The following is a 27,183-nucleotide window of genomic DNA, read 5'->3' as shown; positions in this document are numbered from 1 at the left end:
GAAAGCCTGACTACTAGTAAAACAGAGTCTGACCTCCCTGGGTAAGAAGAAACTCTGCCAGCAGATGGCATTCAGACTTGAACAGCATCAGATCTTCCCTTGGGTCTCCAGCCTGCCAGCTACCCGGCACATTCTGGGCTTGCCAAGCCTCCACCATCTCATGTGCCGATTCCTTAGAATACATCTCTCTCGATGTTTGTACACTCCTGTTGATTCTGTTTCACTTGAGAACCCTGACTAATATGACCCACTTTAACAAGATTCCTAAGAGATGCAGAAGCATCTTCAAGTCTGAGAAGCACTGCCCTAAATAAACTCTTCCGGTAGAATGATTTTGATGGGGGCTGCCTTTAGCTATTTGGAGTTTTATGTATTTAATTCTGTAACAGGACACCTAAGGGTTGTATATTAAGGCAATTATTTTAATGCTCTACAGTAGCCATCCCCTGGATGAATGGCATTTTCTCTGAATCATTGATTATGCTGATTCTATTTTAGGATGAAAACATTTTAGACTCATTTTTATAGTTTAACTAGAGTAAAGGTTGGTATGCTTTACCTCCACCATCTTTCCCCTTGTCTTTGGTTTTCTGACATAAACAGGATCTCTTTCTTCCCCAAACCTTTACCCTAATTGTCTTCATACACATTGGGTCCCCTTAAGCATGTAGTATTTTACTCTAGGCCCTAGAGTCTAGCAGCTCGGCAAACCATGGCTCATGAGCCACATGTGGCTCTTTGGCCCCTTGAGTGTGGCTCTTCCACAAAATACCGGCTCTTCCACAAAATACCGACTTCTGCACATGGGCCACGAAGTTTCAATCGCATTGTACATGGTATTTTGTGGAAGAGCCACACTCAAGGGGCCAAGGAGCCATATGTGGCTGCGAGCTGTGGTTTGCTGACCACGGGGGGGCGGAGGAGGAGTGGGACATTAGCACCCACAGATGGGATTGTATGCCAACTGTGTTTGTGTGTGTCTATTTTATACAGTTGGAATCTTGGGCTCAAATGTTATAGTCAAACTATCTTATAAGATACTTTATTAAGTCTTATCTTAGAGTGTGTGAATTTTCATGTTTCCTTGAGTGATCAGAGTTGCTTTATTTCAGTGGGCAGTGCTGCCATAAACGAATGTCTGACGTTCCATTTGACTTTGTCCTGTAAGCTGCAGTTAAGAAAACTTTGTGCTATGAGCCATCATGTGCATTAGTTAGAAATATTTTCAGTACTCTTTAATGAACTTAATGCCAGCCAGTTTATCTGTCTGGCAGAATTCTACCATGATATCTTATTATCCCATAGGGCTACTTAGAAGAGTAGGGACTCTGTGTAAGCAAATTTTCTAGCTAATTCAGTGATATTCCTTCAAGTATCATGTTCTTTAAGTCTGAACTTTTTATAAGTGGTTTTCATATAACTCATCACATATACTTAATACCTTAAGCAGAAGAAGTCTAAAAATAAGTCTGGTGTAAGGACGATGCTAATCATTGTGTATTTGGAAACACCAGGCCATTGTACCATGCGGATGGTCTTCTCGGAGGCAGTGGCAATAAATGGTACATGGCACACTTTCCTGCTCCATCAAGTGAGCTCGGGCTGCTATATTTTTTGAGTTGTCAGCGTTGGTTTCTTTGTTTTGTGATCCCAGGATTGGTTGTTGCCAGGTCTCGCAGCAGTACAAGGGCCTCTGGTGTGCTGCCTCCTGAGCACTTCTATTTTGATGCTTCTAATTGGTTGTGTCTTTGAAACCTGCTAGGTAACCTTGCTAGAATGTATTTCAGTTAGGAGTTGGTTCAGAGGCGTGCCTTCAGCAGGTGAGCTAGGAGTTGAACAGGTACTTTTATGGATACGCCTTTTAGCAGCCAAAGGAGGGGAGGTTCATTTTTCCCCTTCAGGTTCCCAGTTCCTGCCTTTGGATTATTTCACTATTTATTAATTATCTGCTATGTGCTCTGTGCTAGGAACATTCAAAGGTGAAGTAAACATTTTTTTGCTGTTCTCAGAATCTATTCTGGGGATAGATAAATAAATATAAAATAAAGCAAAGCAGAAACTATATAATAGTTTAAATAACATACTGTGGGCTTGGAAGAAGGAGAGTCTGTGTGGATTTAACCAATCTTAATGGAAGATAAAAGGGTGGATGAGGTTTCGGGTGGTAAGATGGGAAGTATAGTTTAGTTATGGAAGGATGTCCCAGGTGGAAGCAAAGTATGAGCAAAGGTGGCCCAATAAAGGGTATATGGAAGGAAGGGAGTTTGTCCAGGTGTGGTTGGGCAAACGTCTGTTGTTCACATGCCTGTTCCCCAGGGCATGTTTTATAGAGTCGACTTTCCACATTGAACCAGTGGCTTTGTAATAAGAATTTTAGAGCATCACAAACCCTGGAGTAATAATTCTGCTAGGCTTGGGTGAGTTGCCCGACTGGTGCTTCCACCTCACTCTTTATTTCAGTGTTCATATCTTACTGTGCTTGGAACATGGACGTCTTTCTGTTCTGTGATCCTGGAAACATTCTTTATATGCTTACTGTGTTTGTAGCACATAGCTGCTAGAGGGTGGGTAAATTTCCCGGCTTACACTGTGTGAAAATGAAATGAACACGTATGTTAAAATTTGAAGACAAAGATCACATTGGAATTTTCTTTTAACAGGTACGTCCTTTTATAAAAAGGAGCTGTGTACACAAGGGCCAGCAAAGAATTTACTTGTCCTGAATTTTGAAATATTGTGTTTTTAAAATCCTTTGTAAAAATTTTGAAACTGTGTTTTCTTGTCTTTTAGAATTTATATTTACAATTGATAGTAGTATTTTTCTTTGTATTTATAGTACGGCCAAGTACAGCGTGTTGACATTTCTACCTCGATTCTTATATGAGCAGATTAGAAGAGCTGCTAATGCCTTCTTCCTCTTCATTGCCTTATTACAGGTAATGTTTCTTTAAAATCTATTTAAAATTCATAACCTTGCCCTGACCGGTTTGGCTCAGTGGATAGAGCGTCCGCCTGCGGACTGAATGGTCCTGGGTTCGATTCCAGCCTGGGGCATGTGCCTTGGTTGCGGGCACATCCCCAGTGGGGAGTGTGCAGGAGGCGGCTGATCGATGTTTCCCTCTCATTGATGTTTCTGGCTCTCTGTCCCTCTCCCTTCCTCTCTGTAAAAAATCAATAAAAATATATAAAAAAAATTCATAACCTTGGTGAGGTTCATAACCAAAATGAGATTTTGCTGAAAGGTCACTTACCTAAAAAAGTATCATAATACTTCAATGTAATTTGCTTTCTTTGTCCAGTTATTGTTGAACTAACATGATCTTGCTGAAAGGCAGACTTCTTTAAGTATGCCTTACATTGCAATTACTAAAATGGACATTGAGAAATGGCCTGAGGGTCTTAATTTTAACTCTTTTTCTATTCTACATCTAGGAATGTTGAATAAAATTTTAAAAATATGTAACACACTAAGCTAGTTTTTAAAATAAAGTAATTATAGTGGTGTAGCAGAAATGGAAAAGAACCACAAAAGAGTGGTTCTTTTGGTGAGTGTCATTTTTTTTTTCTTTTTTCGTAGAGGATTTTAATTTGTCAGCTTCTCTGTGTTGGTCTCTTGTCTTGCAGCAAATCCCAGATGTATCTCCAACAGGAAGATATACCACCCTGGTGCCATTGATAATTATTTTAACAATTGCAGGCATCAAAGAGATTGTAGAAGACTTTGTAAGTTTTTGTTTTCAGATAATAAAAACCTTGCATTGACTTTAACATAACTCACTTGTTGCTTTGGGTTTTCTGTTTAAGACAGGACATTGGTCTATAGCTTAATTAGCCTCTCAAGGTCATGGTAGCATATTTTTTGAGAGGAAACATGTACATACAGTGTCCTTAATGTCTGTACAATGACATAGAAGTAGTTCAAACTATGTTTTCTAATATTAGTTCACTGGACCCCCTTTGGTTTTTATCACTGATGTTCCTACATCTTCTTGTAGAGTTTGCTAAGTTGGTGGCAAATGTATTGCGTCTAGAATAGCAGCATTGTGCTGGCTGTGCCTGAGGTGATTTTGCAAGAATGTTCTCCCTCCTCATACTAATCTCAGTGCATCTCCAAGTTCATTGGCTACAGCCATATTGGTATTCTGTCATCCTCTTTTCTAACTCCATGCTTTTTCTTCCCTTCCCCTACTCCCCCTCCCCAACCTTTCACCCCACATACTTGCAATTTCTAACACACATTGTATGCACATTTTTTTTCTGGGAATAAGTAAATGGTCAAATGTAACCCAAATCAAAGCAAAGGTACTTTGCCCCAGAAGTTTTTTAATCAATAAAATGGCTTCAAGTAATGTTGTGTTTATAATACTGAATAATTTCTTCAGTCTGATGTGAAACAAAGGAGGAGTGAGAAGTTTCATACTTCAAGGTGCTTGTTCATCATTAGAATCTAAATATGGTAATTTAAACCAGAGTACATGACAACATATCTACTAATTCAGTGAGCGGGGCTGGTCGCTAACCATTGAACGAACAGTAGAGCATTAGTTTTGTAGGTAGTTGATTTCCTTCCCTCCCATTTCCCTTGACCCTTATTGTTTGCTGTTTCAGTTATCCATTTGGAACTTTTAAATCTAAGAACTTTTTTCTTTTTTCTTTCTGTAACAGAAGCGACATAAGGCAGACAATGCAGTTAACAAAAAGAAAACCATAGGTAAGATACCAGGCCGATCACTTTTTCCACTGGGAAACCTGAGAAAAGGCCTAGATTTAAGGAATTTGAGATAAATAGTTAGTGGTATTGAGATAAATTGGGGGAAATTATCTATAAATACTTTAAATAGCAAAATGATAAACAAGTGCAATAAAATGTGAGCCCTGTTAATTAATATTTGAATAGGACTTGTGTATTTTTAGAATTTTAGAAAAGGTAGTAATTTTCAGGAGTTAGGCATATTTTATAGAAAAAAACATCTAAGCATTCATGTCCTTGGTTTTAATTGCTCCATGCCTCTCTCTGTCTACTTTTTATTGTATTGACTTGTAGGACATTAGCTCTGTTATTGTTTTGTTTTGTTTTTGGTAAGTCTTATAACAGCAGGGTGATTTTTTTCTTCTTCTGGGCTAAATATGAATAGATTTAACTTACATACATCTATATTTATGTGCATGAATGAATGTATTACATATGGTACATAGGTACATAGATTGGGGGAGTGTTGGTATTATACTTATATGTCTCAGGAGATGGTATGTTGGGATTAATAACTGAAATTTTAAAAGGGCCCTTTGGATTTTGGAAAAATTTTTATGATCAATATGAACTTATACACTTGTGTGTTTTTTTTCTTTTTCAGTGTTAAGAAATGGTATGTGGCATACCATTATGTGGAAAGAGGTAAAAACTGTTTTTAAAGATATGCCAAAAAGTATTGGTTTGGAGACTTGTAATTAATTGCTAATATTGATTACAGTATAAAGTTTATTTTAAGACATAGATCATCTCTACTTAATGTCAGTTTTAAGATATGGTGTTTCCCCATGAGATTACTTAGGACTGACCAAATGCTCACTGCATCAGTTCAGAGCTGTGGATATTTCTGAAATCTCAAAACATTTTCTGGCTCCTAGATCCAGTTCAAGAAACAATCTTCTGTTTTCCTAACCTCAATTCTATGTTTTAAATATTTTTTTTTGAGTTTTGAGATTCAATTAGCGGTGGGATAGAGGTTGGAAACCATCCCATTTCAGCCAGTAGTTGCTGCTCTTAATGTTACAGAGGTCAGAAGGGCTTGCTGCTGTGTCCCTGGAGGTATGAGGCCTGCAGGGTTTGGGGATTGTGAGTGTGTGTGTGTGTGTGTGTGTGTGTGTGTGTTTGGTTGTTTATACTGATGAATAGAAAATTTAAAAGAAATATGCTGTGCCCTCTGGGTTTCTTGTATCTGATAAAATAAGCTTTTTAGGTGAGTCTCTGTTTCAGCTGGGCCTTCTCAAAAGTCACAGAGGTTTTGGGGGATGACTCTTACTACTACAGGAGTTGAAGCTGATTAAAAGATTTCAAAAGATTACTTTTTAGAAGGGTAACTTACAATAGTTTCTCTTGCTAAATGTTTAATAAGCAATGTTTTAAAATGCCTCTATGATTTTTTAATCTCCAGAAATGCCTGTATGGTAACTGCAGCCTTCATTTTAGTTTTTGTTTTGTTTTTAGTTTGTTATAGGAGCCCCTATATAGTATTTGGTGATACACCGTAACCTTGGTAGCAATGCAAGGTCCTGTGCTGCAAGTATTAATTGACACCACTCTCATTTGGAAGAGTGGTGGCTCTTGGTCAAGTGGTTGGAAACTCTTGATGTCACAGAGGGTGGAAATGCTACCAGTGCTATAGAACGCAAGGTTCCCACAGCACTTAGGACTGGCCTGTTTCTCTAAGGCGCCTTTTGCCAGCCCCTCCCCAAAGAGGCACTAACACTGGCTGGAGTGGAGAACGATTTGGGATGTTGACACTATTTGAAACTGCAGAAAATGGAGTAATGATCTCTGAATTGTGGGCCCAGCAATCCCCAGGCTGTAGCTGAATCATTGGTAAATGCTGAGAGGTAGCTCTGGGGTGGATCTTGACAACTTCGGTTGATTTTGAGAAGACTTTTGGGCTTATTTTTCAAGTTGAGAAATCCCGTGAGGCTGGAGTGAATTCAGGGACCTGGGGTGTGTGTGTGTTTCTTTTCACCTTAAGACTTCTTGATTTAAGTAGTTTAATACCCTGACGGGATAATCAGGCATAAGCACACCAAATAGAAAAGCATTTCAAACAAAGTTCCAAGTAAGTAGTATCTAATGTGTGTGCAACTTCTTAGTACTTTGCTACTGAGAGATAATTGTGTCTATTTCAGTAATAACGATCGGAGAAAGCCATAATTTCCCATGTCCTCCCACTTTGAATTAAAAAAAAAATCCACAGCCTTTTTTGAAAACATGACTAATTTTTCTTTCTAGTTTTTTAAACTAATTGCTTCTTCTGATTTTTCTATGTAATTAAACTGTTCACATAAAATATTTTTACACTTAAAAACATTTTCAATTTTCATAGGTATTTCTTGCTTTTGTATTGATGCCGTTAAAAGAGCTCTGTAGCATTTATTCTTTGACTTTTCTTTATTGTGGAATATACTTCACTTCCTTTTGCCTTAAAAGTGGGTACTAACCTCAAATTTACAGTGGCTCTGGCATTTGAGTTCTACCACCCTGGAGCCTGATTCCTTAGGTTTCCCCGCACACTGTGATAAGCAGTTCACAGCACTCACAGGACACCTTTCAGTAAACCCTCCTTTGTAGTATCGGAAATTAAATGTAGGCCCCTGCTAGGGCCATTCTCCCAGCTTGCAAGATTCAGTAGTTTTTCACAAGTATTGTGTTTTGTGAAATTCATGATTTCTATGAGAATAGTAACATGGGTTAGAATAAGAAACAGAAAACGTAGTGCCCATTTTGAGTTGTGAATTGCTAGTATACTAGGAATGGCCTTTCTTCTTGTGCCATCAGAGAATTCTGCTATCCTTCACGTTCACACTCAGAGCCCACTCACTCACATCCCTGCTGGTGGAGACTAGCACTGACCATGTGCCTACTCTGTGCCGTGTGCTCCCATTAACGTCCTCAAACACTGCACCAACCCTGCAAAGCCAGTGCTGCTTTTCCCTAGTCTGTAAGTGAGGACATGGGGGTTCAGGGAGGTGAAGAGCTTGTCAAGATCCCAGCGCCAGTGTATCTGTGAGCTGGGATTGGAGCCTAGGCCTGCCTGACTCGAGAGCCTACATTCTATCCAGCCAGCTGCGTATATGATGTGATTTAAAGGATTTATAGGTGCTTGGCTATAGTGCTCATTTTCTACAGACTGGGGCCTGTTTCTGTGGCTTGGGGTATTCTGTCCAGTGGATTCTGTTTCCCAAGGTGGCCTCTGACTTTGGCCATGATGATTTTTCTGGCAATTCCTTGAGCTATACAAATCTTCTCTGTTTTATGTGGCATGTTTCCAGGGGACCTTTTTAGATGGACTGTTCAGTAGTGAGTTTAGTATTGTCTTTTAATCATACCACTGTCCAGATTATTCAGTTTTGGATCTTGGTTGTCTGACCTTGATCAAATTATTTCACTTTGAGCCTTAGTTTTTCCATTTGTAAAATGGAGAAATTTACACGTGTTAACTCAATTGATCCTCACCATAACTCCATGAAATAAGTGCTGTTGATTTCATTACATAGCTGAGAAAACTAAAGCACACAAACTTTACAGGACTAGTTCAAGGTTACACATAGCTGGTAAGGACTACTAACAGGCGGGGGATTTGAATTCAGGGCTGTGCACTTAACCATTCTCCCCGACTGCCTCCAGCTGTGGAATTTATAAGTGGATGAATAATTGTAAGAAAAGGAGGCCTTGATAGTTCTGACTCATCTTTGTCCCCCGTCTCTTTCTTTTATTTTCTTTTCATTCAGCATCATCACAAAGAGGCAATAGTATCATTTGTCTGTATTGAAAGATTTTCCTATTGTTCTTAAGAAAAATAATTTGGGCTTCTTCATCTTAAACTTCATGGCATAGTTATACAGCAATTTTTTCTTCAAATATTTAACCACCTTATCACCATTTGTGCTTTCTTTTCTTTCATGCTTCTCTGTCCTTGTCCCTGGTTTTCTAGGTGACAGTGGGAGACATTGTGAAGATCGTCAATGGGCAGTATCTTCCAGCAGACATGATCCTGCTATCCTCCAGGTCAGGTGTGCTATAGTGAGCACAATTTTTGAAATAAATGTCAAGAACAATAAAATATAAAATGGTGACTGCTGACATCTCCAGCCACCCTTTCCTTTCTACTCTGAGTCACCAACCTTCTCTTTCTGGCCTATTCTTCCATTGCCTGTCATTCACTCTTTCCTGCCTTAATCCTAAATTTTCTTTCTCCTGTTTATCAATTCATTTTACTCTCATGGCTATTCTGGGCTATATTCCTCATTGTTGGAAGACATTCAAGACAGTAGAGTGATCCTTCCAGTAACCTCCAAGTGGCAGCCTGTCTGAGACTTCACATCCCCTCTTCTGATGGGTCCAGCCCACAACCTCTCCTGCAGAACCCAATGCCTCCCTTTACTAGCTATTCAGAGCACTGCAGGCATTTTCTCAGCGTAGACATGACCTGCAGGTGGTGCTTCCTCCTCATTTGTCCACATTTTGTTCCCTTTCTGCCCAAGTATCATTGCCATGTTTTCTAGGCAGTTCTGTACTAGAAAGTTATAACTAAGTGGTGTAAATAGTGAGCAACACAGTCTTTGACTTTTCTTTGGCTTGACACATACAATTATATATCAAAGAAGGAATGCCAAAATTTGAATAAGTATAGACTTTTACTCTTGAAATCAAGATTAAAGGATATGAAGTGAAAACTGAAAGTTCCTATATTCCTGTTGGAAATCATAGATGCTCACACAGTTTGCATTTTCTTTGGTTGTAGACAGTGTTTCTTTTATTGGATTTGATCACACATGAGATTTTAAGTTTTAACATGAATTTTCTGGTTGAGATCAAAGGTTTAAAACTAGACCCTCTGCCACAGAGGGTTAAAGCACCGTGTACATGGGGCAGCATTCATGTTTGATCCTACTGATTGGTTACAAAGAAACTCTCCATAAAATGTGGATCACTTGATAGTTTGGGGTCAGCATTTTGGTTGTGGCCCTCAGGAAGCCTGGTTGGAGTATGAGATTGTTTCTCTGAGCTGACGTCATGTTTTTAGGTGGTCATTAGTGTTTGGGTCTGTGCCAAGCAGCCTGCTGAGCACATTGTTTCATTTAATCTTCCCAGCAACCCTTGATATCCTTACTTTATACAGAAAAAGCAGAGAAGCAGAGAAATTGAACAACTGGTTAGAACCATGTAGCCAATAAAGGTAGTGCCAAGAGATTTTAACTTAGCTGGTGGGTGGCAGAGTCCATTCTCTTAGCTACTAACTATGCCACCTAAACCCGAAGGTTGGAAGTGTTAGCTGCTCTGCTTAATTTTATTCTTTGAGTTTTCTGTCCTTCAAATTAGGTGCTTTGGTTAAAAAGTTACCTGTGGGCAGAGTAGAAGGTGCAGGGCAGTAAAGGCTTGCCAAGCCTGTGCCTGGGTTCGTGAACCCTTTGGGCTATGATTTTCTTTAAAAGATGGGTTTGTACTGACTGCGTCGGGGGGGCACTTTTGGTCAGGAGGAGCAGACCAGGTCTCAGACTGCAAGGGCCATGGAACATCATGTTTGCTCTAACCTGCCCCTCCCCTTCTCATTTACCCTCGGCTATTTCTGTTACTTGAGGTCAAGCAGCTTTTGTGGGGCCCATAAGGGCAGATCACTTGTATTGGTGTTGAGCTCCAAAGATAAGTGTTTGTCTTTCTACTCAATTACTATTACTAAAGTAGTTGTTTATGCAGGTGACCCTTGAACAACACAGGTTTGAAGTGTGTGGGCCCACTCACTTATTGAAATTTTTTTCATTAGATACCTGTTTTGTTTTCCATTCGGTGTTGGGAGTCTGAGGATGCACAGAGTCAACTGTATGCAGTGATCTATGGCCATTTTATATAGGGCACAGAACATCCCCGGTTTTGGTATAGGGGGCCTGGAACCAGTTGTCTGCAGATACCAGGGAACAACTGGGAGTAGTTAAATTTTGGGGGACTCAAGTTAAGCTTGCATTTTTTACTGTGCAGAAGAGTAGGTGTTGGTGCCCTAACTCCTAGGATTGTTCAAGGGTCATTTATAACACTATTTTGAAGGGCTGGTCAGCAGACATAGTTTCCACAATAGACTTTTTGTGCTGTGGCTTTGTGGAGGGGACCTTAATAAACTTTGGCTTCTTTTCTCTCTTTTCTTAGTGAACCTCAGGCAATGTGTTATGTTGAAACAGCGAATCTAGATGGGGAGACGAACCTTAAAATACGTCAGGTAAAGTTACCTTTTATGGCTGGTGTTGTTATGGAGGCCCATATAGCAAATCTGATCTGCACAGGTACCAGTCAGTGCGTTTTCTAGAGGAAAAATGTGTTCTACCACAAAAGGTTATGCCTTAACCCTAATGGAAACTATGGGGAGAAGATGCCTTTTAATATAAAGGGAACTCCTTCTAAGTGATGGCAGAGCTAAAAAAGTGGGCTTCACCCAAGTTTGGGTCAGGAAGGGTATCATGTGTTAACTTAGATTTCACTGCACTCTCTGCCTGATAGTGTCTGTGGGAAGAGAGAGCCTCTGCTGGGTTGAGCTGCATGGTGGATGAGAGAGATGAAGTTAGACAAACAATGGTACCTTCCTTTCCATTGTTTTAATTGAGGTTCTAATTACAGAGAGTGAGTTATTAGATACAAAATTTCATCCTTTAAATAAGTATATTCTTACTGTATTTTAAAATTCTAGAATGAAGAATGGTTTCTAACATAATAAGCATTTGAAACATTTGACACTTAAATTTTATGCTGCATAAAGTTGAATTTGATAATTCTGTTCACATATCTTTCTTTTCTACCTTGAATATTTGATTTAGACTTTTTTCCTGTTTAAGGAAGAGTTACTGGGTCTAGTATCATACTGCATTAAAGGGGTGCTTTATTCTATGTTTATGACCAGTATTAGAGTACTGCTAATAAATATGCTTTTCTGGAAGTTGTTCGAGCTTATGAATTGCTGCCAAACATGGATGTTTCCAGCACAGTGGTGGAATCTTAACTTTGTGCTTCATTGATTCTTTTGTAACTTTTGCATTAGGCTGCTATCTGTAAAAAAAAGAAAAAGAAAAAAAAAGCTACCTGAAACTGATCTCATGGGCTGATAGCTTGATTTCTTTTTTTTAAAAATACATTTTATAATATTCATCAATTTCTTTAGATTAACAGTGGGATGTGGAATGCTACCCCTAAATTTGGAAGACTGTAATCAATTTCCTCTTTTGATTGAACATTTTAGGGTTTGAATTGCACTGCTGATATGCAAACAAGGGAAATATTGATGAAATTATCTGGAACTGTAGAATGTGAAGGGCCCAACCGACATCTCTATGACTTCACTGGAAACTTGAATTTAGATGGAAAAAGGTATCACTTTCCCTTTTCTTGGTGTTTATTTTATTTATTTATTAATGGGACTAAGAACTGCTGAAGCTTTGGAAAATATTAGTTTGTTTTCTGGCTTCAGAGTATCTCAAAAACAGTGAGATTTCTTCATGTCTAGCGTAGATATGTGAGACTGACCTTCTTTTGAAACACTGTTTTAATCGATTTAAACCATTGCCTAAATTTAAGGAAAGAACTGATTTTTCTTAAGAAAAAACAGCCAGAGGGTCTGAAATGATGTTCAGGGCACCATCCTGTTCTTTCTGTGTGTACTACCTGCCAGGGAGGAGAGGTGGTTTTGGCTGCATAAAATTATCCAGAAAAGCAGAAGGGAGGTGTCTGAGTGTATGAAATCTGATATTTATTAGACAACCTGTTTTTTTTCTTTTCTTTTTGCTAGCATTCTTTAAAGTGGGTTAAATGAAAGGAACAACAATTAGTCTTCTTTTAAAATATTCACTGCTGTCTATATTCTGTTGCCTTTGTTCTCTTGGCATTGTTTTCTTGGTGGAGAATCATTTTTGTCATTATATTGGGGAGTAGTTTCTGCCTTCTGCCCATCTTTAATCTGCATGCTTTTTATCAGTGCTTCCCATCTATATATTTTGAAGAGACCCATAGAGAAGAACCTGATCACGGTAATCAACCCAGAATAACCATAACAACCACATGTGCCTACTTTCTTGGTTTTTGTTTGGTGTGCAGAGCCGTTGCATAGGCTTCCATTTTGAATTTCTAAATTACTGCTCAGCCTTTTATCTAATCATTAAGTCGTTCTTGACAAATTTGATATTATAGCATTTTTTTCTCCTCTATAATAGACTATAAAATAAATTTCTGGTTATTTTAGCAATTTTTCTTTTCTTTTCTTTTTTTTTTTGGTGTTGAGTTTCATAACAGGGTTATAAGAAATACAATTCCTTCTAACATTTTATAGGAAAAAACAAAAACATATTTTTGTGGTGATGAATGGATAAGAGAAACCTTTCTTGTGGGTCTTCTTCTTCTCCCCCCCCCCCTTTTTTTTTTATAGATTAAGCCAAGGGTAACCTTTATTGTCTCAGTGAAATAGTTCAAATTTGAGTAAAGGAAACATTTGATTTATTGTGGGTTTATGTTTAAGGGGAAAAGCTCATGCTCATTTGTCAGACTACCATTGAATACAAATATTGTTTCCTATTTTTAGTCCTGTTTCCCTTGGGCCTGACCAGATCTTATTAAGAGGTACACAGCTTCGAAACACTCAGTGGGTCTTTGGCATAGTTGTTTACACTGGACACGATACCAAACTCATGCAGGTAAAACATTTCTATACTGAAAAACAATGCTTATTTTAGTCTTTTTTTTTTTTAAATTGCTGTTTTTATGGAATAAAGAGTAGAAATGCAGATGTTGTATTTAGGAAGCTCGAGTTTGTGAGCTTAAATTTTGTAAGGAAGTGCCTTTATTTTGGTTCTTGAGGTAGTTTCTCATAGATTTCTGTTGTTATATCATATATTTGTTACCCCCTGCTTAAAATATCAATGGTTTTGTTTTCTGGATTTAGGGGGACAATCAGTTCTGGACCTAAGAGGGGACTTGTTCTTTCCTTATTTCTCTCACTACTTCTACACCTCACCTCCATTAATTAGGAATGTATAGTAAATTATCTTATTTAATTCAATTCTAGTTAATTTAAAATTAGTTATTTTTGAACTAATGTTTATTTTCCATATAGCAAAAAAATTAATGAAAATGATATTGTTCTTTCTCCCTGTTAATATTTTTAAATTAGTTGAGAATTTGCAGATCACATTTACATCCTATATAATAAAAGCCTAATATTCTAAGTGTCCGGTCATCCGTTCAACCAATCAAAGCATAATAGGCTAATGATATGCTAAGGTTGCTCAACTGCTTGATATGACGTGCACTGACCACCAGGGGGAAGATGCTCCAACCAGTAGGTTAGCTTGCTGCTGGGGTCCAGCCAATTGGGACTGAGCGAGACAGGTCAGACATGCCCTGGAGCCCTTCCGCAGTCCCTCCCCGGCTGGCCAACCTCCTGTGTCCCTCCCCGGCCCTGATCATGAACCAGTGGGGTCCCTCGGCCTGGCCTGCACCCTCTCGCAATCCAGGACCCCTCGGGGGATGTCGGAGAGCCAGTTTCAGCCTGATCCCACTCAACGCAGGATGCAGGATGTGCCCCCTGGTGGTCAGTGCGCTCCCACAGAGAGAGTGCCACTCAGACAGAAGCCAGGCTCATGGCTGGTGAACGCAGGGCAGGAGCCTCTCCCGCTTCTGCGGCAGCGCTAAGGATGTCCGACTGCTGGCTTAGGCCCGTTCCCTGGGGAGAGCGGGCCTAATCTGTCAGTTAGACATTCCCCGAGGGCTCTGGGACTGCGAGAGGGTGCAGGCTGGGCTGAGGGATCCCCCCATAAGTGCACAAATTTCATGCACTGGGCCTCTGGTTATGACATATTTTGCTAGACTAGTTTGAAATTCTGCATAAATCAGTGTCCCTATGTGTAATTTCTTATATTTCTTTGATATTACTTGGCATTTTATTTTACTAACTAGAGGCCTGGTGCACAAAAATTTGTGCACTCGGGGGGTTGGGGGTCCCTCAGCCCGGCCTGTGCCCTCTCCCAGTCTGGGACCCCTCAGGAGATAACGACCTGCTGGCTTAGGCCCGCTCCCAGGTGGCAGAGGGCAGGCCCAATCCCTAGGTGCAGCCCACAGTCGGGCTCAGAGCAGGGCTGATTGGGGAGTTGGGTGCCACACCCTGTCATCCACAGAGCAGGGCAGATCGGGAGGTTGCAATGCCACCCTCAGTCACGCTCAAGGTAGGGCCGATTGGGGGATTGGGGCACCACCCCCTGTCACACTCAAGGCAGGGTCAATGGGGAGGTTGTGGCGCCACCCTGTCATGCACAGAGCAGGGCCGATCAGGGGGTTGGAGCGCCTTCCCCTGTCACGAACAGAGCAGGGTGGATAGGGAGGTTGTGGCCCTGCCCCCTGTCATACACAGAGCCGCAGGGCAATCAGGGGGTTTGGGCGCTATCCCCTGTCACGCTGATACCGGTGCTGGGAGTCCTCGCGGCTCCACTGATCCCGGTGCTGGGAGGCATATTACCCTTTTACTATATAGGGTTGAGGCCTGGTGCATGGGTAGGGCTGGCTGGTTTGCCCTGAAGGGTGTCCTGGATCAGGGTGGGGGTCCCCACTGGGGTGCCTGGCCAGCCTGGATGAGGGGATGATGGCTGTTTGCAGCTGGTCACACACCCTCAGGGTGGGGGTCCCCACTGGGGTGCCTGGCCAGTCTGGGTGAGGGGCTGAGGGCTGTTTTCAGGCTGGTGGGTGACGGAAGCTCCCAACTGCTTCTTTTTTCTTTGTTTTTTTCTTTTTTATTCTGGGCCAGCTTTAGCTCTGAGGCTTGGCCTCAGCTCTGAGGCCTCTGCTGCTGAAAGCAAGTATCTGGTTTGTTTGGGTTCTATAATCGAAACACTGTTTCAACTCCAGCTCTGAGATACAGGCTGGCTGAAAGCAGGTTTCTGGGGTTTTGTTTAGCTTCTATATTTGTAACAATGTTTCAAACTGCAAGCTCAGAGGCCGGCAGTGGCAGGCGGGGAACGTTGGAGTCCTCCGTCACTGAAGCAAGCAAGCCTCATGTTCACTTCAAGCTGCCTGGCTGCCGACTGCCATCTTGGCTGGCAGTTAATTTGCATATTGCCCTGATTAGCCAATGGGAAGGGTAGCGGAGGTACAGTTAATTACCATTTTTCTCTTTTATTAGATAGGATGGCCACTATTAATGAGAATTAGCTTTGAAGCTTATCTGGCCTTTTATATACCTTCCAAAGCAAGTACTTGACTATGTTTCTTAAATAAAAAATGTTCAGTGACTACTATGTCCCATGTCTTGTGCCAAGCTGTGTGGATACAATACTGAAAGGCCCAGCCTTATTCTCTGGAGCCATGGGCACTGAGAAGTAACAGGGAATTATGAAGTAGAGAGTTCATTGTTGTATATGTGTCATTACAAAGCACTATGGGTGCATATCGAAGGGTCAGCCAACCCAGGTTTAGGCACGTCAGTTGACTAGCTACTAAGAATGATACTAAGGAGCACATTTTAGAAATAAAGTTGGAGAAGGGAGGCTATTGTGTTGGTCTACTCTTTGAGGTTAAATGATGTAGTAGAGAGTTAACCATTGATAGAACAGATGAAGTGATAGACCCCAATAGATGGGGAGGATTAGAGGGTGAAGTTGAAGAAAATTGTTGGAGTTTCTGAGTGACAGTTGATCAGTGTGTAGGGTGCTTGTCTTCAAGTTTCTAGGGTGGAAGGTTTATAGAGTGAGGAGACCTGGGAGTGATTCATGGGAGTAGAAAGCTAAAGATAGAGCTGTTGGAGGCCATTTGATGTTGAGGAGTAAAGGACTGAGAGACTATGGCATTTGATGGATCGATGCTGTGACTTTAAAGATTGGATCTTGTCAAGGCTGGGGTAGAGATGGATGCCATAAGCCAGTTGGTCGGAGGACTTGCTGAGGGAAGAGGCTGAAGGCAGTATCGCCAAATGGCATGAATTTTGAAAACAAGTGGGTTTTTCACATGGCATTAGAAAAATGAAATATCTGAAGTACTGCTGAGTCCCACATATACATTCTGTAATATTACCCAGAATCTGAGGGATGCAAGTCTGCTTGAGGGGCCTTCAGGGAAGGCGTGTCCTCTGCTGGGGAAGGCAAGGGGCAGGAGAACAGCTTCTGAAGGAGGGCAAGGACATAGAGATGTGTTGGACCTGGAATGGTAGGACTCTAGGTGGTATGGTGGAAAGATTACAGAATGAGTGTATGTGGGAGTGGGGGATCTAAAACTATTCAGCTAAAAAGTGAATAATTGGTGAATGCTGAGAGGCAGCTCTTGGATTAAGATTATTCAGTATATCTGACCTGTGTCTGATCTATCCTTCCTTCTGGATCATCACCCACTCCCAAGGGCATGTTATACAGTTTTAAGTTTGGTGGTTCTGAGCAGCCTGTATATGAAGACTATCTTGATAAATAGTGCCCTGCTACCTAACTAGTATTTTCTAATTTCCCCAGTCCAGTGCCAGCTTCCATTGTCTAACTCTTTTGAAACTCCACTAATCACAGACCACTTATTTTTTTAATGTAGTGACAAAGAGATCCAAGGATTAGCTTAGATTTGGGCAGGGCCCCAAGTCTAGTTTTTAGATTGTGCATGTTACAAATTTAGCTGTTCTTCAAGATTCCTGGTACACTGGTTGTTTCTGAAGGGGGGAATACTGTTTTTCTAGATCATATGTTGGTAACAGAGCTTTGTAGCTAAGTTCTATGAGATAATTAAGTTACACTTAAAATGATCCCATCATCTCTTCAGCAAGCAAGGTGTGTCCTGTTATCTTGTAAATCTGCATCCCATGAGTGTGATGGGCACTTTTCCTTGCACCAAGATGTGATAAACCTATTTGCAAGCTTTATTACATGCTGATTCTTTAAGTAAAGAATAATGGAAAGGCCCAGAAGTGTCTGTGCTACAGTCTCTGTGCCTATAAGGCAGACACGAGTAGTAAAAATGATGCGCTTTCACAGGGGATTAACAGACATAGTGGAAGCCATCCTGTTTGGGAAATAACAGTTTTGTCTGTACTTGTGCTACTTGGCCACAGAGAGGAAACATGGTTGCTTTAGGGCTCTTTTACTTTGTTCTTGTTTTTCAAACTCTCACCTCAATGCCTTCTGTTCTTCACAGTTCCCTTGTTTATGTTTAGTGTAGTTACATGTAGAAATATTTCAATGTCTGTTGTTTCTGTTGGTTGATTGAATGGGAAAGAGAGATATTATAGTAATTGCAGCAAACAGTGCCCCATGTACTGTTCTAGGAATTTGCATGTATTAACTCATTCATTCCTCACACTGGCTCTATGAGGAAGATACTATTATTTCCATTTTTTAGATGAGGACACTGAGGCACACAGTGTCCAAGTAGGTTACCAAAGTTACACACCAGTGAGAGAGAGACCTGGGATTTGGCAGTCTGGTTCGAGTCCATGTTCTAACTAGTACTCTAGTGACCGCTTTCTTAGGAGGAAATGAAATGTGTAAAATTCAGGTCAGATATAAGCTTTTACAGAATCTAACACTTTGGCCCGTTTCTATTAAGAACTCCATTACTCAGAAGTAGCAGTGCTTTCTAAGAATTTTACAGACCTTATAATGCTAGTCAGAATTTCACATTATAAGCTCATCCTTGTCAGCCGACAAGGTCAGCATATAGGGATGAGTAGGCACAGCTTGGCTTTCTACAAGGTGCATGTGTTGAAGCCTGAGGTTTCAGCCTCTTGTGTTGCATGAAAGATAACTTTTCTCAGCCCTGTTAACTGGTCAGGATTTGACCACTGGAGAAGATCAGAAATTCATAAATGAATGGAGTCATAGAAAATGACATTTATTGTAAATTTTTTCTGCCTGTGCCTCTAATGAATGTTTATTAGAAATTATAAGAAAGATCATCTTTAGTTATAAAAGATGGGGATAGGCAATCTTGCAACTGGTCTCTTGGCTCTTGACCTGAGGCCAGAGGTGATGTGTCCTCCATTGACCTTTAGATGGTATTTGACTGGTGCTAGGTCAGCTTTTACTAATGGATTTTCATTTATATTTTAGAGGAATTTTTAAAAGTGTGTTAAGGGAAAATAATTTAGAGAACTAAAGTGAAAGGGAGAAAAGAGTATAGAAAGGAAAATGCTGTTGTGCTGTTAAGATACCTTAATGGACTTAGCTTTTCAAAATGGCCAGTAAGACACTTCCCCATCTCCACACCCCCCAGAAAACCATGGCCATAAGAGTAGCGTTTCTGAGGTTGGTGATAGAATTCAGGTAATTTCAGAGATGTTGTATGAGTTTTTCTATGGAACTGAGGAATTACCTTTTATTTTCATCTTGATTTTATTTTCACATTGTGACTTTATTTGTATTCTTCTTTTCAGAGACATTTTTCATCCTAGCTCTGTTAATGTTCAGATAAATTGAGCCAGGTGGAGAGTTCTGACTTCAGTTTGACACAAGGCACCATTTTAATGGCCCATTTAGTGCCTTAAGATTTCAAACCATCTGATCTTTGCTAATCAGTGTTGCCTCTAAACAGACGGGCTCATGACTCATGGAGGGAGACCTTCAGACTGTGGGTCCTGTGCACATCTCCCTGTCCACTTCTGGTTTTCTGATTTTATCTAGGCTCTGCTCACCACTCACCAGGAGAGGCTTATTACCATCCATTGTATTACTGTGTTAGTTTCCTATTGCTGCTCTAACAACTTACACACATTTAAGCTTAAAACAATCTGAAGTTGTTATGTTACTGTTCTGCAGGTTAGAAGTCTGATATCAGGTGTCTGCAGGCAGCACTCCTTCCTATAGAGCACCTGGGAAGGCTCTTGAGGGGAATATTCCCTGCCTTTTCTGACTTTCTAGAGGCTGTTTGAATTCCCTGTCTCATGACCTCCTTCCCCACTTCAGCTTCAAAGCCAACAATGTTGCATTTCTGTGACCATTCTTCTGTAGTCACATTTCCTGATCAAGGACCTGTGTGATTTAAATTGGGTCCACTTGGATAATCTAAAATTATCTCCCCAAGTCACAGTTCTTCATTTAATCACAACTGCAAAGTCCCTTTTATCATATAAGGTAACATTCATAGGGGCCAGTTATCTATAATAATGAAAGGGTAATATGCTAATTAGACCGGATGTCCTTCGGGACATCCTTCCTTCTGGACAAAGCTGCAGCGGGTGGGGTCAGAGACAGAGGCCCCCGGCGCAGCCACAGTGGGCGGGGGCCAGGGCCAAGGCCCTTGCACCAATGTCATGCATTGTGCCTCCAGTTAGGATATAGATATCATTGTAGGGGTCATTATTCTACCTATCACACTTACCTTCAGAAAATTTTTAATAAAATGACTTTAGGTGCATAACTGTCTAATGCAAATAGTTCTATTGACTTTTCCACTGCTGAGAGATTTAGTCCCAAATTTTCCACCTGATGTGCAGTGGTCCTTGAGTCTGGCTTTAATGAATATGTCTAAACTCACTACCCAACACTGGCCTCTGTTCTAGCTGGGCTCGTTTCTCTAGCAGCAGTGAGAAATCCAACTATGCACATTTACAGACGTTGGGTTGACTTTCTGCTTTTGTTTTATCTTCCTGTTTATATCCTGTTTATGATTCAGGACTCCATTCAAATTTCTTCTGGCTACTAGAACTTTCCTGACTCTTCCTGCTTGTTTCTTATTCAATTTCCAAATGAATTATTTGCCTATCCATTTATTTTGACACCTGTTGACATTCTATTTTATGTTATTGATGTGTTTGTATGTCTTTTTCTCAATTAAATATGTACTTTCACATTTTATCTTTGTCTATTAATTATGGAGCTATGTTATTACTTTGAAAATTCTTTCCAAAGCTTTACAATATCAAATATTTAAGTTTCTCTTGAATTAGCAATATTCTGATTTCTTTAAATTTGACTGAAACAAGTAGAGTTGAAATGTGTTCTTGAAAATGATAGAATGTGTCTTCTGTCATCTTTATTTAAAATAGACTTGTATGCATGCATATAAGCAAAACCAATGGACACAGACAGTAGGGGGTGAGGGCCTATGCCGGGGGGCAGGAGTGGGTGGGGAGAGGTCATTGGGGAAAAAGGAGACATTGTAATACTTTCAACAATAAAGAATTTAAATCATTTTTTTTTCAAAATAAACACCACCTAGAAGCAAAAAAATAAAAATAATTAAAAAATAAAACTAGATGCTGGTTCAGGAATATGGTACATTTTAAGAATTTCATTGATTATTTGGCAAAAATACAGTCTTAGTTTTTATGAGTTGAATTTGTGTAACTTACCTTCTTTTCTCCCCACTCCTTGCCCCTGAGTCTGTTCTGTGATCCTCACGGACTTTAAATGCTATTGTACAGAATTCCACCAAAGCTCCTCTCAAGAGATCGAATGTTGAGAAAGTGACCAATGTGCAGATTCTGGTGTTGTTTGGCATCCTGTTGGTCATGGCCTTGGTGAGCTCAGCAGGGGCCCTGTACTGGAATGGGTCTCAAGGTGGAAGAAACTGGTACATCAAGAAGTTGGGTAAGTCTTGGGATGGATTGCGTGTTGAAGTAGGACAAAACATTTTTGGGAAATCTTTCTAAGCACATGTGTGGTGGCCATGCCATCTTTCTCTGCCCTTTGGCTACTCTGTATAATGCCAGCCTATCAAGGATAATTGAAAGATTAGTAGTCATGTAATGAAGTGAAGAGGGATGCATTTGGGGATTGTTTTATATTCAAATGATTATTTTAAGCTACATTTTTGAGTTATTTTCTTAGGGTTGCTCTAGGGCAGTGATGGCGAACCTTTTGAGCTCGGCGTGTCAAAATTTTGAAAAACCCTAACTTAACTCTGGTGCCATGTCACATATAGAAATATTCATAATTTTTTTTGATATTTGCAACCATAGTAAAAAAAGATTTATATTTTTGATATTTATTTTATATATTTAAATGCCATTTAACAAAGAAAAATCAACCAAAAATATGTATATAATGAACAAAAACAGAAAAACAATGTACATTTAGGAAAAAATAATAATAAAAACAATGATAATCAAATGGTACAAAAACTAGAAATTAGTGTCTTTTGGTGCTGAAGTTTGTCTGCTAATTCTTCGATTGCAGGTTCACACTTCGTGCACTTCAAGGCCAAGCAAGCGCCACTAACTTCATCTGTTAGCCGGTTTCTTTTGTTCGTTTTAATATTATTTAATGCTGAGAACAAAGTCTCACAAAAATAAGTTGATGAAAAAATTGTTAGCAAAGCCATCGCTAGATTTTTTATGTTGGTAAAAGTGTCACGTACTCTGTTCCAAGCTCTCAAAATTTCTTGTTCGTAGTTGCACTCTTCTTCATTATTCGAACGATTTCGTTCCAGATTTTCAAGTTTCGACCTTAAGTCAACAAACACATGAGTCCAAATGCTACCTTGAAAATCTGCAAGTTGCATCTCTAAATCGTCAATTTGTATCCATTGGAAATCCTTTAATTCCAAAGTACTGTAAACAACTACATCCGGATACTTAATTATTTTAATGGTCTGTTCTAGGCTTCTAAATTGGTCGAATCTTTTGCTGAACTGTTCAAATAACGAGTTTACTATATTCTGGTACATAAGAATGGACTCCATTACACTCGTTGTAGTGGCCTTCTCAAATACTTTTTTATCCGAGGAAAATACAAGTTTTAGTTTCAATATCTCGCTTGAAAATTTTAAGTTTACTTTCAAAAGATTTGATGTATCCAAACATAACGTCAATACTTTTGCCAAAACCTTGTAATTTTACGTTCAGTTCATTCATATGAACAGAGAGATCTGTAAAAAACATCAAATTGCTGACCCACTTATGATCATTGATCTGAGGAAAGTTTGCCAGATCCTTCTTCTCAATAAATACCGTAATTTCTTCAAAGCACTCCACAAATCGCTCAAGTACTTTACCTCGACTCAGCCATCTCACATTATTGAACATCAGTAGTCCACTGTAGGTTGAATCAACTTCCTGTAAAAGTGCAAAAAATTCTCGCTTGTGAAGGGGTCGAGAAGCTATAAAATTCACAATTTTTGTTACAACTGACATTAAATCATTCAATCCTGAGAATCCCTATTTGGCACACAACACCTCCTGATGGATAATGCAATGAAAAGGTACAAGTGGATGTCTAATAGCTTCCATAAACAATTTCAGGAATCCCACATTTTTTCCCATCATATTTGGTGCCCCATCTGTCGTGACTGACACAATTTTAGAGATATCAATGTTTAGGTCACTGAATGTTTTTATAACAACCTTACATATTGCGTTTCCTGATATACTTATTGGCACTGATTCTAACTTTATCAACTTTTCTCTCATTGTGAGACCATCAGAATATCTAGCAATAATGGCCAACCGAGCATTTGATGTGACATCGATAGTTTCATCAAGAGAAATCGAAAAATATTTACAACTATTTCAGTCTTTTTTTAAATTGATATTGTATGTTTTTGTTAAGATCTATTATTCTGTCTTTGATAGTATTTCTACTGAGTGGTAACTCAGAAATTCTTTTAATAATATCATCTTTATTTTTCATATCATGAAATAGAGCTGGTGCATATCTTAAAAATGTTTCCTGAATAAATTCTCCATCACTGAGGGCTTTTCCATGCTGAGCTATGGAGTGAGCAATACAGTAACTTGCTGATGTTAAATTTGTAGAGCATCTTACAAATTTAATGATGGAATTGATTGACTTTTATAGAGGTGTAGCTGCCTAGAAATGTATTCCTTCCTTTCATTGATACTTTTTTTCAAGAGCTGACAATGATTAGTTTCAAAATGTCTCTTTACATTCCACGTTCTGCTTACTACCATTTCATTACACAGTATGCACAATGATCTGTTGTTTCTGTCGACAATCCCGTACATCTCGGTCCATATGTCTTGAAAGGGTCAGCTACTGCTACTTCTACTTCCTTTATCATTCCATCTTGCTTGCTTATTTTTTTGATTCTCCATCACAAGGCTGCAAAAATAAATAAATATAAATCACGGCGTTTTTTATAAAAGGTTGATAGGTTTCTTACCTATTAACTTTTTGCAGTGTTGTTGCACTGACTCCTGGTGCAAAACAATGCAAAGATAGTATGTATAACCAACAAATATATGGTGCTGTAATCAATTATCCGGCACGCAGAATGTCTTGTCGAGCACTGTTGCGCTGTATATCTTTTTCTTCTAACCCTCCCACTCCTGTCTCCTAACGAACATGGCGATCAAGTGCGTCCGTTTGCCAAATGCACCCGAACGCACGGGAAGCTTACCCGAGGCACATGTTGACAATAACGAAGCCGTTTCCAGAATTGGGCATTTTGTCACTCGAGTAAAAATAAAATGTCATGAGTAAAGATTAATCTCTTTATAGTGCAATTCTTTTTTTAAAAATTTTTTTAAAAATATATTTTATTGATTTTTTTTTTACAGAAAGGAAGGGAGAGGGAGAGTTAGAAACATCGATGAGAAACATTGATCAGCAGCCTCCTGCACACTCCCTACTGGGGATGTGCCTGCAACCAAGGTACATGCCCTTGACCGGAATCGAACCTGGGACCCTTGAGTCCGCAGGCTGACGCTCTATCCACTGAGCCAAACCGGTTAGGGCTATAGTGCAATTCTTAACCTTTTTATATTAATGTCAATATTGGAACAATGTATCTTGGATGTTTTCACTATGTGTCTTTGCTACGCAACACTGATGTACATGTTTCCATCTGGTTTTAGAATTGCATTATTGATCATGAGTAACGTGAGTAATAATATTACTCGAGTGATGCCCAACTCTGGCCGTTGCGAGAGACAAATATTTGAATTATGCAATTTTTTGTCTCTGTCGATGCTTCTCACCCAAAATGAGTTCGTGTGTCACCTCTGACACGCATGTCATAGGTTCGCCATCACTGTTCTAGGGATTATAATGTATGTCTTAATTTATTAGCATCTACTTCAGATTAGTACTAATATAATTCCAGTACAATACAGAAAATTTCCTTTAATATAGATCCGTCTCCTCTCCTGCTTTATGCTATTTTTGTCATATATTGCATCTACCTATCAACCCAATTACGGTGTTGTAATTACTGACTTATATAATCTTATGCCTTTTAAAGAAGCAAAAAGCAAAAAAAGAAATAAACTTCTGCAGTTATTTTACATTAACCTATTGACTTCATTTCTCCCTGTGGATTTGAGTTACCAGCTTATGTCATTTCTTTGCTTCATGTAGCTTCATTCTCTCCTCACTCCTTTGTGCTCTCATATATATTACATCTTTATTAAAAAGTCCACCAATGTAATTTTAATGATTTTTTGCCATCATGTTTTTAAATCCAAAAGAAAGGATAAAAATATATAATTATAGGCTTTTTTTATTATTGTCTAAAGTTTTACATATGTCTCCTTTTCCCCCAATTGACCCCCCTCCCCCAGCCATTCCCACACCAGGCAAGCCCCCACCGCCCCAGTGTCTGTGTCCACTGGTTATGCTAATATGCATGCATACTAGTCCTTTGGTTGCTCTCTAACTCTCCCCCCCCTCCCCTGCCATTTGTCTCTGGATCTATTCTTCTTCATCAAATTATGTTGATCATCATATCCCACATATGAGTGAGATCATGTGATGTTTATCTTTCTCCGACTGTCCTCACTTCTGCAGTGTCCTGTGAGCACCTCTTTAACAGATGTAACCTGATGCCAGTCACATTGGGGGACATGCCTGCTTCTGCTTACTCTCCTACCCACAACCTCCTATTAGAAGCCAGTTCTTTATTGGAAAGGATTGTATATTAGTAGCCTTTGTATTCACAGTTGGTGCCATGTAGCAGGTGCTCAATAACTATTTTTTTCCCTTTATTGAATAAGATATTACAAATGTGTCCTTATCCCCCCATGTCCCCTCATCCCCCCAATCTCAATAACTATTTTAACGCCAATGTCTAAATGTATACATAATCCAATAATTTTTTTGTGTATCTTTTAGAGATATTTCAAAATAATAAAATAAAAGGAAACTTAGTGGAGACTAACTAAAGCTATACAGATATTCTGGTTTTCTTCCACAGAGACAAACTCAGATAATTTTGGATATAACTTGTTGACATTCATCATCTTGTACAACAACCTTATCCCCATCAGTCTGCTGGTGACTCTTGAGGTTGTGAAATACACTCAAGCCCTTTTTATAAACTGGGTGAGTATCATAGCAGAGTTGTAAAGTTGAGCTACTGTAGAAATGTCAACCACAATTTTCTAATACTCTCTCAGAACCTTAGCCATTCACTTGAGCTTCCAGAAAAGAATAATATAACTAATTTATGAATATGATTTGGCCAGGGATCTCTGGCAAAGGTGTCCCTGAACCAGTGATAGCAGTGGCTAGGTACCTAACATCTCAGCTCCTGGATCAATGAAATGGGGGTGGAGCATTTGAACCTATTCTAAGGGTTCTTTGTGAGAAAATGGAGGCAGAGTGCTTAACAGATGCTTGTCCTCTGGTGAGCAGGGATGAAGTGGCTATAACTGTTTATGTTTTGAAGTTTCATTAGTGCTGAGGAAAGGCCTTTTAGGTGTTTCTATATCAGTGTTTTTTAAATATCAAAACTCATGGTGACAGTAAACTTGGATTCCATTGTTAAGAATGGAAGTGGATTTATTTATTTATTTATTTATTTATTTATTTATTTATTGTTGTTAATCCTCACCAGAGGATATTTTTCCATTGATTTTTAGAGAGAGTGGAAAGGAGGGGAGAGACAGAGAGCAAAACATCGATGTGAGAGAGACACATCAATTGGTTGCCTCCTGCATGCACCCTGACCAGGGCCAGGGGTCGAACCTGCAACTGAGATACATTGCCCTTGCCCAGAATCTAACCTGGGACCCTTCAGTCCATGGCCGACATGGGCCAACTCTCTATCCACTAAGCCAAACCAGCTAGGGCAGAAGCGGAATTTTTAAGGAACTGTCATTGTCACTAAGCTCTTGACTCCAGCAGCCTGTATATGCAGCTCAGGTGCTTTCATGGACATTTAACAATTTTTCATTATTATTTTTTAAATTTGTATTAAATTTACTGGAGTGACATTGGTTAATAAAATTATATAGGTTTCAAGTGTACAGTTCTATAACACATCATCTGTGTATTGCGTTGTGTGCCTACCATTCAAAGTCAAGTCTCCTGTCACCAGATATTTGAAAAGAATAGAAGGGGTCGTGTACATTTTTATTTGATCCTTATAATAATCCTGTAAATTGGGTATTAGCTGAGCTTAGAATATGAGTTAGTCTAGGTCATGAAATGCTTATCTTGAAACCAAATCTTCTGTATATAAATACCATGTTTTCTCCTGATATCACAGTGCTTCTCTATAATAATTGCCACGGTATTTTTAACCCAAAA

General features: G+C 39.5%; 1 protein-coding gene across 1 annotated transcript in view; it reads left to right on the top strand.

Annotated features, from left to right (window-relative positions):
- Nucleotides 1–12,026: 12,026 nt before the first annotated feature.
- Nucleotides 12,027–27,183, top strand: part of ATP8A2 (ATPase phospholipid transporting 8A2) — a gene marked incomplete at its 5' end in the record, with an annotated part of 501,820 nt that continues 486,663 nt past the window's right edge. The window contains 4 exons of the mRNA XM_081083630.1: nucleotides 12,027–12,112; nucleotides 13,317–13,428; nucleotides 21,117–21,282; nucleotides 25,847–25,974. Coding sequence (XP_080939756.1) covers nucleotides 12,027–12,112; nucleotides 13,317–13,428; nucleotides 21,117–21,282; nucleotides 25,847–25,974 — 492 coding nt within the window. The remainder of the gene's footprint in view (nucleotides 12,113–13,316; nucleotides 13,429–21,116; nucleotides 21,283–25,846; nucleotides 25,975–27,183) is intronic.

The sequence above is a fragment of the Myotis nattereri genome (assembly GCF_964212035.1).
Source record: "Myotis nattereri genome assembly, chromosome: 2".
Classification (NCBI taxonomy): Eukaryota; Metazoa; Chordata; class Mammalia; order Chiroptera; family Vespertilionidae; genus Myotis; species Myotis nattereri.
The sequence above is the reverse complement of the archived record's forward strand: the minus strand, read 5'-3'. Positions and strand labels throughout refer to the sequence as shown.